Source organism: Dipodomys merriami, unplaced genomic scaffold (assembly GCF_024711535.1).
Source record: "Dipodomys merriami isolate MVZ:Mamm:240054 unplaced genomic scaffold, mDipMer1.0.p SCAF_7, whole genome shotgun sequence".
In the NCBI taxonomy this organism is placed as follows: domain Eukaryota; kingdom Metazoa; phylum Chordata; class Mammalia; order Rodentia; family Heteromyidae; genus Dipodomys; species Dipodomys merriami.
In genome coordinates, this window is record NW_027206290.1 from 35,594,687 (window position 1) to 35,608,335 (window position 13,649).

Consider the following 13,649-nt stretch of genomic DNA (forward strand, 5'->3'; position numbering starts at 1 on the left):
CAACTCTAACAGGGTATATAAGGCAGTTCCTATTACCTCTTAACTCGGATGAACATGTCTAAGAATTCATAGCATGCTAGATGATGACAGAGCTTGAATGGACACTTGTTCTGGATGACGTAAGCTAATTGTTCTTTTTCTTCCAAATAACATAGTAAGGTAGAATTAGCCCTCAGGGCAAGTATGCAATGCAATCATGCAGGCCAAATTGACTCTAGGATGGAAATGGAAAGCAGTGGTTTGTGGTTGGGGGTGAGCTTTGCTCTCTCCGAGAGACCAGGATTCCCATCTTGTTTTAAGTCCGTTGAATTGAGACCAGCTATGGTGTGATCTGTTGGCAGAATTCGGAGAGCCTTGTCCTGGATAGTTCCGTCGACTTAGATTGGCAACGTGTGAATGACAGAAACGGAGTCGGGAAAACGCCAAACACAGGGCGCACGGGGAGCTCATTCTTCTTGGCCTCTCTGGCGACCCGTAGCCACGCCCGGTTCTGGGACTGCGTCAGCGACCCGCCTATAAAAACCGGCCTCGGCGCGTCCGGCCGCCACAATCGCTTCCTGTTTTCGGCGCAGCTGTTGTTACCTAAGCCACAGTGGCGGCGAAGATGGCGTCTACCAGCCGGTTAGTATGTCGGGCCGAGCCGGGGTAGTCGAGGGGCTGGCGGCGAGCGCCGGGGCTTTCTCGGCCTTCCGCGGCGGCCACGACGACCGGAGGTGCCCGGCGGAGGCGGCGAGGCGGCGCGGCCCGCCCGGACCGAGGCTCGTCCCGACCGGCGGGGCTGTCAGGGGGTCGCGGGGCAGCGCGCCGGCCGCGCCGCCTCGGCCGAGCGCCGCCCCGGGGCCGGACGAGCCTCGGTCCGGGCGGGCCGCCCCCCTTCCGAGAGGACCTCGGCTGTCCCCCACCCCCCGCCCCGCCCCAGTTTCCCCCGGTTTTGTTGTGTTTTCCCACGCGATTTTCTGTCGACGGCCCTTAACCCACCCCAAGGGGCTGGGATCCCTCTTCTCGGAAAAGCGGGGGAAAAAAGGGACGTCTCCGCGGCGCCGGCGGCCCTGACACCCTAGGAAGCTGAGCAACGTCAGCTCGGGTTAGCCGGAGGGGAACGGATCGTTTTCCCCAGTAGCCCAACCGAAGTGGAATCCAGAGCCCAATTCAAGAGTTGATTCATTTCCCACTAGACCCTTTTCGTCCTCCACAACCCCCCCCCCCACCCCCCCACTCCCCCACTCCCCTGGCCCAGTGTGGTTGTCTGCGTTACTCCTGGAGGAAATCCATCTTGACCTTGCTGGGAACTTTTTTTCTTTTTTTCTTTTCTTTTTTTAAAGCTGTGTTATAGTTTTTGAGTGTGATGCACTCCTATCTTCAGGAAATGGATGCAGATGCAGTGTCTTCAGAGACAGCCTTTAATCATGTGACCTGAAAATGCTGGCAGACCCTAATTATGTCTCTCATAATCACTATGAGGTAGATATTTGTATTTTTGCGTTAGTGTGAAACGAGTCATGTCACTGCTGACCCTTCCAAAATTAGTAATAGAGTGCAGTCTTAAATTGCCTCTTGTGGCCTCTAGTTAACTCGTAAAAGTATCACATGAAGTCCAGCTTCTGGAAGGCAGCGTTGGCATAGTTTTTCTGAGCCCATAATTATCTATGCAATGGTTAAATTTCACCATTGGAAAACTTGTTTACAAAAACAGGCTAATAATGTCTAGTTAACTGTCCCAGACTTAGTGTTTTATGATTGCACAGAGCGAAGGGGGTATTAGCAACTTCAACTGGTGTCTAGTTTGAAATCACTCTTAAATAAGTCTACTTTGTTTACTGATTCCAGTGATTTAATAGTCTTAGCACTCTAGGTGTGGTTCAGTAAGTAGGAAACTGCAGTTTCTTCAAATACCTGATGCTACCTAAATTTCTTTCATAGAAGTAAACCTGGAAGGTCAATGTAGTCATATATAGACACAACCTTTGCATAGTATAGAGGAGGAAATTTTTGTTAGTAGAGAATTAGTTGTGGCAGTTAAGGTAGTACACATAGGAAATTTACTGGCCTAGGGTATTTTCAACCTTTGTATAGTATAGAGGAGGAAAATTTTGTTAGTAAAGAATAAGTTGTGGCAGTTAAGTAGTACACATAGGAAATTTACTGATTAGGGTATTTTCGTTCAAAAAATTTTTTGAAATAAAAATCTTTTGGCATCCAACTTTTAAGTGTATGTGTTATTGCAACTACTCATTTCTCAAGTTTTTCCTGCCAAAGGAAAGAACAACAGTGAATATCACACCAATATGTTTAGCATTCTTCCTCCTAAGGATTATTGGGTTGTGAAACTGCCTGGTGTTCTCACAGACAGCAACATGGTTTGGTTCGAAATTTAAGTCTACCATTTATTCCATGACCAGATAAATAATTTTCTGAGATAGTCCTTTAAGAGGAGATAGTCCTCTTTCAGGATTGTTGTGAATACATAATAAATGTATAGTGCTAAGAAACCCAATGGGCATCCAGTAAATGATAACCATATAATGAGGTTCTTGATTATCTGGTCTCTTGGTAGTCTTAAATTGTTTTAATATCAGTTGGTGGGGTTTTCCCTGTCTCTTCTCCATTGTTTCTCTACTACTGCCATTCCATTCCTGATTCCTTCTTTATATTTGTGGATAACTTGATTAAAAGTTTACTACTTTTCATAATTTCATTTTATTTTGGATCTATAATAAAAGTATAAAAGATTACACAGTAAAATAATAGTATGCCTTCTCTTTGTCCCAGACATCTAATTTCCCCATAGCAGCCTTTGTTACCCATTTCTTGATGTTTCTCAGTGACTATGCTTTAACAAATGTGCAGTTTTAACTTCTTTTCCACCAAGAAAGTGGTCTGCTGTAAACCTTGTTTGCTTTCTTGATTCCTTGCCTTTTTATGAAGTTAGCACAAAATTTAATTATACACAATTCATCTATAAGGTGAGCACATAAAAATAGCCGCCTCCCAGGTCCAGTCAGTTGTCATTTGTAGTCTCCCTTGTGTCCTCAGCCATTACTCCCCATCACAGAAAAACCACATGTTAACACCAGAGATTTGTTTTGCATATTTTAAAGTTTAAATAAATTATGTAAGTTTTCTACTGTCTGACTATTTAAGAAATTAGATGAGATGCTTACTCATCACTTAGTATATCTTGGAGATACTTGAATAGTGAAAAAGGTATCAAGTCTTTGCATAGTGTGTTCCATATACCTTCCTGATTTAATTTACCCATTTGTAATTACTTAGGATAAAATAATTTTCCTTTATGTTTGTTACTTTTGTTTTTCATAATTCATTAACATTTTTGTAACAAATTTATTGGATAAATATGAATACAAAGCAACATCTGCCCATTTATGTAAATTTTAGCAATATGTAAATTGAATTTTTGGTTCACCTTTTCAATCGGTAATTCACATTCTGAATTTACTTGCTAGCCTAAGAAACTAATCCATTTACATATTATAAGAACTGTTGATTTTATCATTTAGATATGTCTTTGAATAGTTATAACCATATCTAGGAACCACTTACTGTATTGCTTCAAGAAATTTTAGCAAAGGACTTTTTTGTTTGTTTTTTGTTTTTGCTTTTCCTGCGACCTGCTTGTCCTGGGCACTGTCCCTTAACTTTTGTCTCCAGGCTAGCACTCTGCCACTTGAGCCACACTGTCATTTCCATTTTTTTTTTTTTTTTGGTGGTTAATTGGCGATGAGAGTCTTGTGGACATTCCTGTCCCAGCTGTCTTTGAACCACGATCCTCAAATCTCAGATCCTGAGTAGCTAAGATTATAGGCATGAGCCAGCAGCACCTGGCTAGAAAAGGACTTATTTTCATCAGACCTCTTAGAAATCAAATTAAGCTGATTTTATAAGGTCATCACACTGTCTTCCTCAGACTGTTTCATTACTGAAAATAAAGTAATTGGACAAATTATTAATATTACAAAGATATTAAATGTATTACGGTTTGGTTTTGGTGGTATGGGCGTTTGAAATCAGAGCCTCACAATTCCCATGCAGGTGCTCTACCACGAGCTGTGGCCCCAGCCAAATAAATTGACTTCAGACTCATTCCATTTTGCTTTCCTTCCTTCTTTCCCTCCACTCCCTCTCTTTAAAATTTTCTGTAAGGTTTCTACTGCCCAGACTAGTCTCAAATTTCTGGACTCAAAGGAATCCTTCTACCCCAACAACCTCTCAGTTGCTCAGACTATTGACACGTCACCATTCCTGGCAATGCCATTTCCTGAATTCTAAAAATCTCAGTTGCAAATTAATTGCAGTCTTTAGGTTTTCAGTTCATCAGACTGCATCTCCAGTTTCATTTATGTACATATTGTATCCATGTACTATTCTAAGTGTGTTATTCAGGTAACAAACAAGTAGAAAAATACAGAGAATACCAGAGAAATAAGTGACAGCCCAAACCAGATGGTTATATATATAAATGCCTCTGGCTATTAGGAACTAGTCATTATTACACTAATCAGTTTTTAAAAATGTTAGTACCTTTCTTAAGAAACACTTGTTTTCTAATTAAGTTTTGAAAGCCTTCTATGTCTGCAAACTGATACCAACCCTAATCAAAATAATCCCAGTGGAATCTATTCACTAATTAGTAACTAGAATTTAATCTGAGATGTTTACTTTGAAATTTTAGCCTAAATATGTTAAAGTATTAGAAAAGCATTAAATTCTTTTCTCCCCAGAAGACTTTTGTTATGTGTTGGTTGGGTGGATATAAAGATATAATTCTTTCTTCATTTAGTTTGGATGCTCTTCCAAGAGTTACATGTCCAAACCATCCAGATGCAATTTTAGTAGAGGACTACAGAGCTGGTGATATGATCTGTCCTGAATGTGGCCTGGTTGTAGGTAAGTACTATTACAGGTTTAAGTTTCCATTTAGGATACTTCTCTTTTGTATATTTTATAATGCCATGTCTGTCTGTTGTTGGTTGTGGAGCTTCTGGGTCTGGGCACTGTCCCTGCAGCACTCTACCACTTGAGCTACAGCACCACTTCTGGTTTTCTGGTGGTTAATTGGAGATAAGAGTGTCAGAGACTTTGCTGCCTGGGCTGGCTTTGAACTGCAATCCTCAGATTTCAGATTTGTGAGTAGCTAGGATTACAGGCATGAGCCACCAGCACCTGGCTATAATGTCTTTTAATGAACACATTTTCACTTCACTTTATAGTTCGTATTTATGTTAAATAAAAAGTTTAAGCTAGGCACAATGGCTCATGCCTGTAATAGCAGCTACACAAGAGAAGAGATTGGGAAGATTGAGGTTTAAAGCTAGCCCAGGCAAAAAAGTGAGACCCCCATCTGAAGGCATGGTAAGGGTCTGTGAACTCATCTATATGGAAGAATAGTAGGAGAATGTTTGTCTGAGTCTAGCCCCCAGTGAAAATAATACCCTACAAAAAACTAAAGAAAGAAAGCTGGGATATGGTTCAAGTGGTAGAGCAAAACTCCAGTGGTAGAGTCCAAACTCTAAGTAGAGTTCAAACTCTAGTACTCAGGGAAAAAATTAGAAAAAAAATGTAAAAATTTAAGAAACAAATAAAAGTAAAATCCAGAGTAAGACATTAACGACTGTTCTAATTACATTTTCCATTAACAGCTATTTTGTACAAAGTATTTTAAATCTATTCTGTGTTATTTAGATCAGACCTTCATTCTTTTTGTCTATGAATTGTTTTTAGAAATAAAAGCTGAATATATTCCTGAATTGCCACACAGTAATTTGTTAGCTTACCAGTGTTGTTGCTATTCTTTTGGGTTTAAGACCAAGATTGAAATCTTTCTGAATCATTACTTCTATGACTTCTAGTACTATTATAACAACTACTACTATTGAATTAGGTTTTGCTGCAGACTTACTACTATTTTTGAGTTAAATACTAACAAATCTTACTTAACTTTGCAGGGCAAAATTAGTGCTTATTTGTGAATCCCACACAAAATCGTCAGTTTTGACAACAGCTAACATTTGGTTCAAAAGTAATGTGAACTTGTTTGTTTTTATACACATCCATTGCTGTTGGAAGTTAAAAGCTAGATCTTCATTACCATGTAGATTGGCAGCTAATATGTTTTCCATCTTGTGCTATATTTGCAGTTTTGTTAGACCTAGAAGTGAGTGTAAAGTTATGTGTCATGCTTCAGAATTCATTTTGCCCGTGTAAAGTTTCTTTCTGACTTCCAACTGGCAGTGATAAGTGATCAATGTAACAATATACTTGTCATTAGTTTTTATCAGTATATACTCAGCAGATGAACTTTTTTTTTTTGTCCGTCGTGGGGCTTCAGTACTGTCCCCAAGCTCTTTTTGCTCCAGGTTACAGGCTAGTGCTCTACCACTCTGAGCCACAGCGCCAGTGGTTTTCTGGTGGTTAATTGTAGATAAGTCTCACAGACTTTCCTGCCTGAGCTGGCTTTGCCCACAATCAATCCTCAGATCTCAGCCTTCTGAGTAGCTAGGAGCCTGACCATGTCAACATTTATAATTGATCAACTCTGATTAAATGATACGTTACTAACAAAAAGAATCCTTTTTTTTTTTTTTTTGGGTCTGGTTGTGGGGCCTGAACTCTGGGCCTGGGCGCTGTCCCTCAGCTCTTCAGCTCAAGACTAGCACTCTACCACTTGAGCCACAGTGCCACTTCCGGCTTTTTTCTTTTTTTTTTTTTTTTGCTTATGTGGTGCTGGGGAATCGAACCCAGGGCCTCAGGCATGCAAGGCAAGTGCTCTACCACTGAGCCACCTTCCCAGCCCCAAAGAATCCTTTCTTTTAGTATTGCTTTATTGACTTAGTAATTTTGAACATCAGAACTATATTGCAGCTAAGCTATTAAGTTAAATTAATAGTTTCAAATTTTCTATGATTTATAGCTGTATTTCTTTATGAAATTGATTCTTTTTTTTTTTTTTTTTTTTTTTGGATCCGGTCGTGGGGCCTGAACTCTGGGCCTGGGTGCTGTCCCTCAGCTCTTCAGCTCAAGGCTAGCACTCTACCACTTGAGCCACAGCACCACTTCCGGCTTTTTTCGTTTTGCTTATGTGGTGCTGAGGAATCGAACCCAGGGCCTCAAGCATGCAAGGCAAGCGCTCTACCACTGAGCCACAATCCGAGCCCCATGAAATTGATTCTTATGACATAAATGTAACAGCTGAAAATTCAGCAGGCTTTTTGTGACTGTGTAATTAAGTGTACTGGAAGGGAAGAATTCATTCTCTGGCCAAACAGTGGCTGCCTTAAAATTTAAATTCCTGTGGGTTTTCCTCAATAGTGGTCTCCTTGGAAACAAACATATATATCTGTGGATACCAAGATCTGCTCTATATACATGTATGGAAATTCATAGTAAAACACTCACATTGTACGAGTAATATGTGCTAATAAAAATGTGAGGAAAAGTATCATTAAGGTGAAAAAAACCATCTGAATCTTACAATTATTTTTGTATTTTAATATTCATCACCAATTTCCCTTAATATCAAAGATAAGCAAGACTAGATACTGCCCAACTTTGATGTTCATATGCACCTGTGTGTGTATGTATATGTCTATGGATGAGTAATGCTAGGGATTGAATCCAAGATCTTGTACTTACTAAGCAAATGCTTACTGAGCTACATTCCCAGCCCCCAACTTTCTTTTTTACAACAGTATATTGTCCCTTCCAACTTAGAAACTAGGAGAGTCTGTTCCAGCTTCTACTAACCATCACTTTCTCACTCCTTTACTTGGTCTCTTTGAGGCTACCACCCAGTTTCAAAACCAGTACAACATGATTTTTATTTTTCTAAAAGGAAATAATTTGTTTCATTTTCATAACAAACCACCTCAAAAATCTTAGGAGGTGGGCTGGGAAAGTGGCTCAGTGGTAGAGTGTTTGCCTTGTGTGCATGAAGCCCTGGGTTCAATTCCTCAGCACCATATAAGCAGAAAAAGCTGAAAGTGGCACTGTGGCTCAAGTGATAGAGCACTAGCCTTGAGCTGAAGAGTTGAGGGACAGCGCCTAGGCCCAGAGTTCAGGCCCCATGACCAACAACAACAAGAAAAAAACCTTAGGAGGCTTTACCCACAAATTTCATTTTGCTTATGTGTATTTATTGCTCACTTTTTTCAGAAGCTTGACTTTCTGGTGTTTGTGTTCCATAGCTTTCCTGTGTGGTCACTCATCCTCCAGGATGATAGTTGATTGCCAAGAGCAAGTATTCTAAGAGAAAAAGTGTAACCTAGACTCAAGATAGTTTAGAGCTGTGCCTAGAACTGGAGGAGGATCCCTTTAGTATTTCTGTGTCAGTTAGTACAATCATAGGACCCACCTAGATTATGAAAATAGAGAAATAGGCTCCACTTCAACTTGAAAGTGACAAGATCATATTGCAGAAGAACATACATAGAAGAGATGCTCTGCTATCTTTGGAAAATACAATTTGTCTCACATTTGTAGTGGAATTTTCTAATGTAGTATTATTCTCCAGTATATAAGTAATGTGAAATATTTGGTTTCTCTAATAACTTCTAATTTCTGTAGCTTTTAGAAAGTTATTAACTATTGCCAATGTTAGTCGTTATTTAACTTTTCCTCTTTGATAAGAATTTTCAACATATGAAATGTCTATCATATTAACTATTTCATATTACAGTGACTTTAAACAATTTTAAAGCAAAGTTCTGTTGATTTCATGAAACTATTGGTTCTACCAGCATTGTTTTTGTGGGGGTCCCCCTCCCACCAAATTCTACAAGTATGATCATGACTCTGATGAAGATGCAGTGAAGATGCAGTATACTCAAACTGACATGTTGAATTGAAACCCCTACAACTATTTAAAGATAATTATATTAGTAGTTTTTTTGTTTGTTTTTTGTTTGTTTGTTTGTTTTTCCTGTCATGGGGCTTGAACTCTGGGCCTGGGTGCTGTCCTTGTGCTCTTCAGCTGACAGTGAGCACAATACCACTTGAGCCACACTGTCACTTCTGGCTTTTGGTGGTTAATTGGAGATAAGAGTGTCACAGACTTTGCTGCCCAGGCTGGCTTTGAACTTCGATCCTCAGATTTTAGCCTCCTGAATAGTGAGGATTACAGGCATGAGCCACGGGCTCCCAGCTAAGTAAATATTTTAAAAAGCAAAAAATTAACAACAGGTGTTAGTGTAATTATATTTGGATCTTCAGTACATAAATTTGACCTTAACATTAATTTGTAATCCACAAAGTATTAGATTAGCAAGATATTACAGTATACATGAAATTGATGTTTGAGGTGAGTATTTCAAGTATAGAGCATGTGAGGCCTGGATTCAATCTCAGGCATTTCCCCTCCCTCCTAAAAAAAATAATATTGATATGTCATCACTTCTTTAAAATAGGATTTCATAGTAAAGGGTCATTTAAAACTATATAATTTCTAATTAAAGTCATTTTAATGTACTATTTTAGTTTAAATTCAGTTTTCTAAAAAGCAATATAAAGATGATAGAGTGAAAATAGTTTAAGTAGATTTTAAAAACAAAATAAGTAGCCGGGCGCTGGTGGCTCACGCCTGTAATCCTAGCTACTCAGGAGGCTGAGATCTCAGGATCGTGGTTCAAAGCCAGCCCAGGCAGGAGAAACCATGAGACTCCTATCTCCAATAAACCACCAGAAAACCGGAAGTGGCGCTGTAGCTCAAGTGGTAGAGCGCTTGCCTTGAGCTGAAGAGCTGAGGGACAGCACCCAGGCCCAGAGTTCAAGCCCCACGACCAAAAAATAAAAATAAAAAATAAAAACAAAATAAGTCATTTTGATATCTTTCCTAAATTCATTCTGGATATTATCTTTAAACATGATTTCATGAATATACATTAAAAATGAGCTGGGAATGTGTTTTAAAAGACTAGTTTCAATTTGCAGAAATTCTAATGCACTTGAGACATTGGTAGCATACTTAGGAACACAAATCTATACATTTTTAAAAATTGTTATTATAAAGGTGATGTACAGAGGGGTTACATAAATCAGGTGAAGATGTATTCTTTAACTTTATAACTTTTGAGACCTGTATTTTTACATTTTTAAATCTCTTTATATTTTCTTTGTTACCAGACCTAGACTTCAATCTCCTATAGAGCATATATCTTCTAATTTTGTGTTTCTGTTGCTCTTTATGTAACTAGGGGACAATTGTTTTACAGATTAGGCTTAGCTTTACTATTTAATAAATGTTTATCTGAAAATGGAGAGACAAAGGGTGAATAAATGCAGCAGTTGTACTCAGAATGTTGAAAAAGAACTATATAACATGTGGCCAGGGATGGGATGGGGAAACTGGGAGAGAGCAAAGGAAGGGATGACATTGCCGAAAAGAAATGTACTCATTACCTAACTTATGAAATGGTAACACCTCTGTATATTGCCTTAATAAAATATTGCCTTAAGAATAAAAATTTTCCTCCCTCCAAAATGTCAGGTTAGTTTGTAAAATACATAGTATAGTTAAGAATAAGAACAATATAGTTCAGTATAAGTTCAGTACAAGTCTACAAGCATGTGTTTTGGAAATACTAGTGGTCTTTCCCCTTTAATCTTGTCCAAAATAAAAGAGCAATTTGAGTCTGAGATTCCATTCTCAATAGCAAGTCACTTGCTACATATGTTTGAATAATTGCTGTGAATTAGCATTTTTAATATGCATAGTAACTGCTTTTTAGAGAGGAAAGATTCTGAATTTAGTTTAATTTAGCCAAGTTACATCTTAAAAAATCATATTTCCTTTCATATTCTTGCTTTGGCATTCCTTACAATCCTTCAGATACAGCATTCTTGCCTAATTTGTAATTTTTAACTAGTGTGCAATTTTCTCTTAATTGTTGGGTAATTTTACTTGATAAACATACTGCTCTTACAGGTAATTTTTTTTTTCATTTTACAGAAAGAGAAACCAAGGCTCTTAGGTAATTAGCTCAATAATCCACATGTAGAAAAGGATTCTGCATCTAGTAAGCAATACTCCTTGTGTCTGTCATGAGCTGGTCACTGAGAGGGATAGAGATGAGATATTCTAAACAAGCCCTTTTGGTAACAGCTGTGTCACAGCTCTTCCACGTAAGGTGAAAACACAAGGGAGGGAAGTCACGATTTCCTGGGGAAATTACTATTGAATTTACAGTGACTCACAGGATTAAGAATGAATAAAGGTTTATAGAGGAAAGAATAGAGAGAATAAGAATCCTGTGACATGGAGTAGTGTGAACGACTAAGGTGGTTAGGGTCTCCTCAAGTTAGATGCTGCTGCAAACACAGACCCCACTGTGTCTGAGAAAATGAGTTACAAGGAAATATTCAGAGATGGAACTCACAATGTATTTTCCTTTAGAAAACTTGCCAGGATGGCAGTTTACACTGTTAATTTGTCCAGTTGTGTTTTATTTTGTGTGGGTCTTTATTGGGGGACAATCTTGAACATCCTAGGTAGATTTTTTTAAATTTATTTTTATTTATTGTGAAAATACTGTACAGAGGAGTTACAATTATATGGGCAAGATAATGAGTACATTTCTTATCAAGCATTGTAGCCTCCTTTGTTTCCCCTTCCCATCCCTTCCCATCCTCCCCCCAACCCCCCCACCGAATCCTCTTCCCTCCTCCCCCCCTCACCAAAATTGTATAGTTCGTTTTTTGCCATAATGACTTGTACATCTCATTGTTGCAATGGGTCTATCTGTATTCCTGTTTAAACGATTTGTTTTTTCCCTTCCCCTCCACAAATTATACCAACATCAAATACAGTGAGAGCAGGTGTTATACCGTGGGGGAGGGACATACAAAGCAACAAAGAAATAATCTTATAAATATGTTAGAAACAGTCACATGAAAGAAAAAAAACATTTAAATACATATCTTAGGGTTCATTTTCCTAACATCAACTTATCTGACCTTTAGTTATTTATTTTTTGATTGGTCGTGGGGCTTGAACTCTGGGCTTGAGTGCTGTCCCTCAGCTCTTCAGCTCAAGGCGAGTGCTCTACCACTTGAGCCACAGTACCACTTCCGGTTTCTAGTGGTTTATTGGAGATAAGAGCCTCCTGGACTTTCCTGCCCAGGCTGGCTTTGAACCGAGATCCTCAGATCTCAGCCTCCTGAGTAGCTAGGATTACAGACGTAAGCCACTGGGCACCCAGCTAGATCACACAGATTTAAATATAATAATATGGAGTTAAAGAGCTTACCATCAACTAAACTGCATAATGTGTATGGGAATTAGTTTTTTCTTTTTGGCAGTACTAATGTTTGAATTCAGAGCATTGCATTTGCAAGATAGGTGCTCTACCACTTGTGCTAAGCTCTCATGCTTTTTGCTTTCGTCATTTTTGAATAAGTTGTCATGTTTATGCCCACACTGGCCTGGACCATGTATGATCCTTCTATTTAAAATATAGCTGGATAACATCTAATTTTTTATTGATTGAAGGTAGGGTGTTGGAAACTTTTGGCTTGGGCTGACTTTAAACCACAATTCTCCCATTTTATGCCCTCTCTGGGACTATAATGAGAGCTACTGCCTGTGTGTTTTGAACATTTTTTTCTTTTTTTTTTTTTTTTCCAGAGCTGAGGATTGTACTCAGGGCCTTGCACTCGCCAGGCGGGCACTCTTCCGCTCAGCTAAACCCCCAACCCCTTGAACCCCTTGAAAATTTTTTTCTTTTTGACTGTTTTGTCAATACTGTGTAATATATGTGTTAAAACGGCAGGCTTACTATATATAGGACTTTTATACAACACTATTGAAGACTGATGGTATGGCTCAAATCATAGAGTGTAAGTCATAAGCAAGAAAGCCAAAGGAAAGCACAAGGCCCTGAGTTCAAGGCCTGGTATCAGCACAAAAAAATAAAGTAAAATAAAACAGTTGGTATTCAGTTTATAATGTCATATTGTTGGTTTAGTAGTTATTTTTTTTTTTTTAATTTTTTTTTTTTTTTTGGGTCCGGTCGTGGGGCCTGAACTCTGGGCCTGGGCGCTGTCCCTCAGCTCTTCAGTTCAAGACTAGCTCTCTACCACTATGAGCCACAGCGCCACTTCCGGCTTTTTTCTTTTTGCTTATGTGGTGCTGAGGAATCGAACCCAGGGCCTCGAGCATGCAAGGCAAGCGCTCTACCACTGAGCCACCTTCCCAGCCCCCTTTAGTAGTTATTTTTAAGTTCATAAGTAATGTATTAATGAAAACCAGTGAAGTCATTGAGGCTCTATACAAACATTAAATGGTCTTTTAAGTGTTGATTAACTGATTTTACTTTTAGTAGAAATTTTATCATTGGGTGTTGGTATACTTTGTGGAGGGGAAGGGAAAAAACAAATTGTTTAAATAGGGATACAGGTGGACCCATTGCAACAATGAGATGTACAATACGTTATGTCAAAAAACTAACTTTACAACTTTCATCCTAGATAGATTTATGGACAGGTCAAGGAAATAAACTGACATGGTTTATTTCTAGGACTGAATTAATTATGGGTTTTTACCAGTTTACAATATGAGAACATAAACTGATATAGAGATTGACTATATTATATATTATTAATAGTATTTATAAGGGGGCTGGGAAGGTGGCTCAGTGGTA

At 38.8% G+C, this 13,649-nt stretch overlaps 1 protein-coding gene across 3 annotated transcripts in view; it reads left to right on the top strand.

Moving 5' to 3' along the window:
- The first annotated feature begins 521 nt into the window (after positions 1 to 521).
- Positions 522 to 13,649, top strand: part of Gtf2b (general transcription factor IIB) — a 39,650-nt gene continuing 26,522 nt past the window's right edge. For 2 of the 3 annotated variants that reach the window (XM_070006340.1, XM_070006339.1), the window contains exons 1-2: positions 1,362 to 1,461; positions 4,799 to 4,905. In XM_070006340.1, coding sequence (XP_069862441.1) covers positions 1,439 to 1,461; positions 4,799 to 4,905 — 130 coding nt within the window. In that variant the 5' untranslated portion in view covers positions 1,362 to 1,438. Of the gene's footprint in view, positions 622 to 1,361; positions 1,462 to 4,798; positions 4,906 to 13,649 lie in introns of those variants that run through there. The other variant, XM_070006341.1, reaches the window with a different exon arrangement.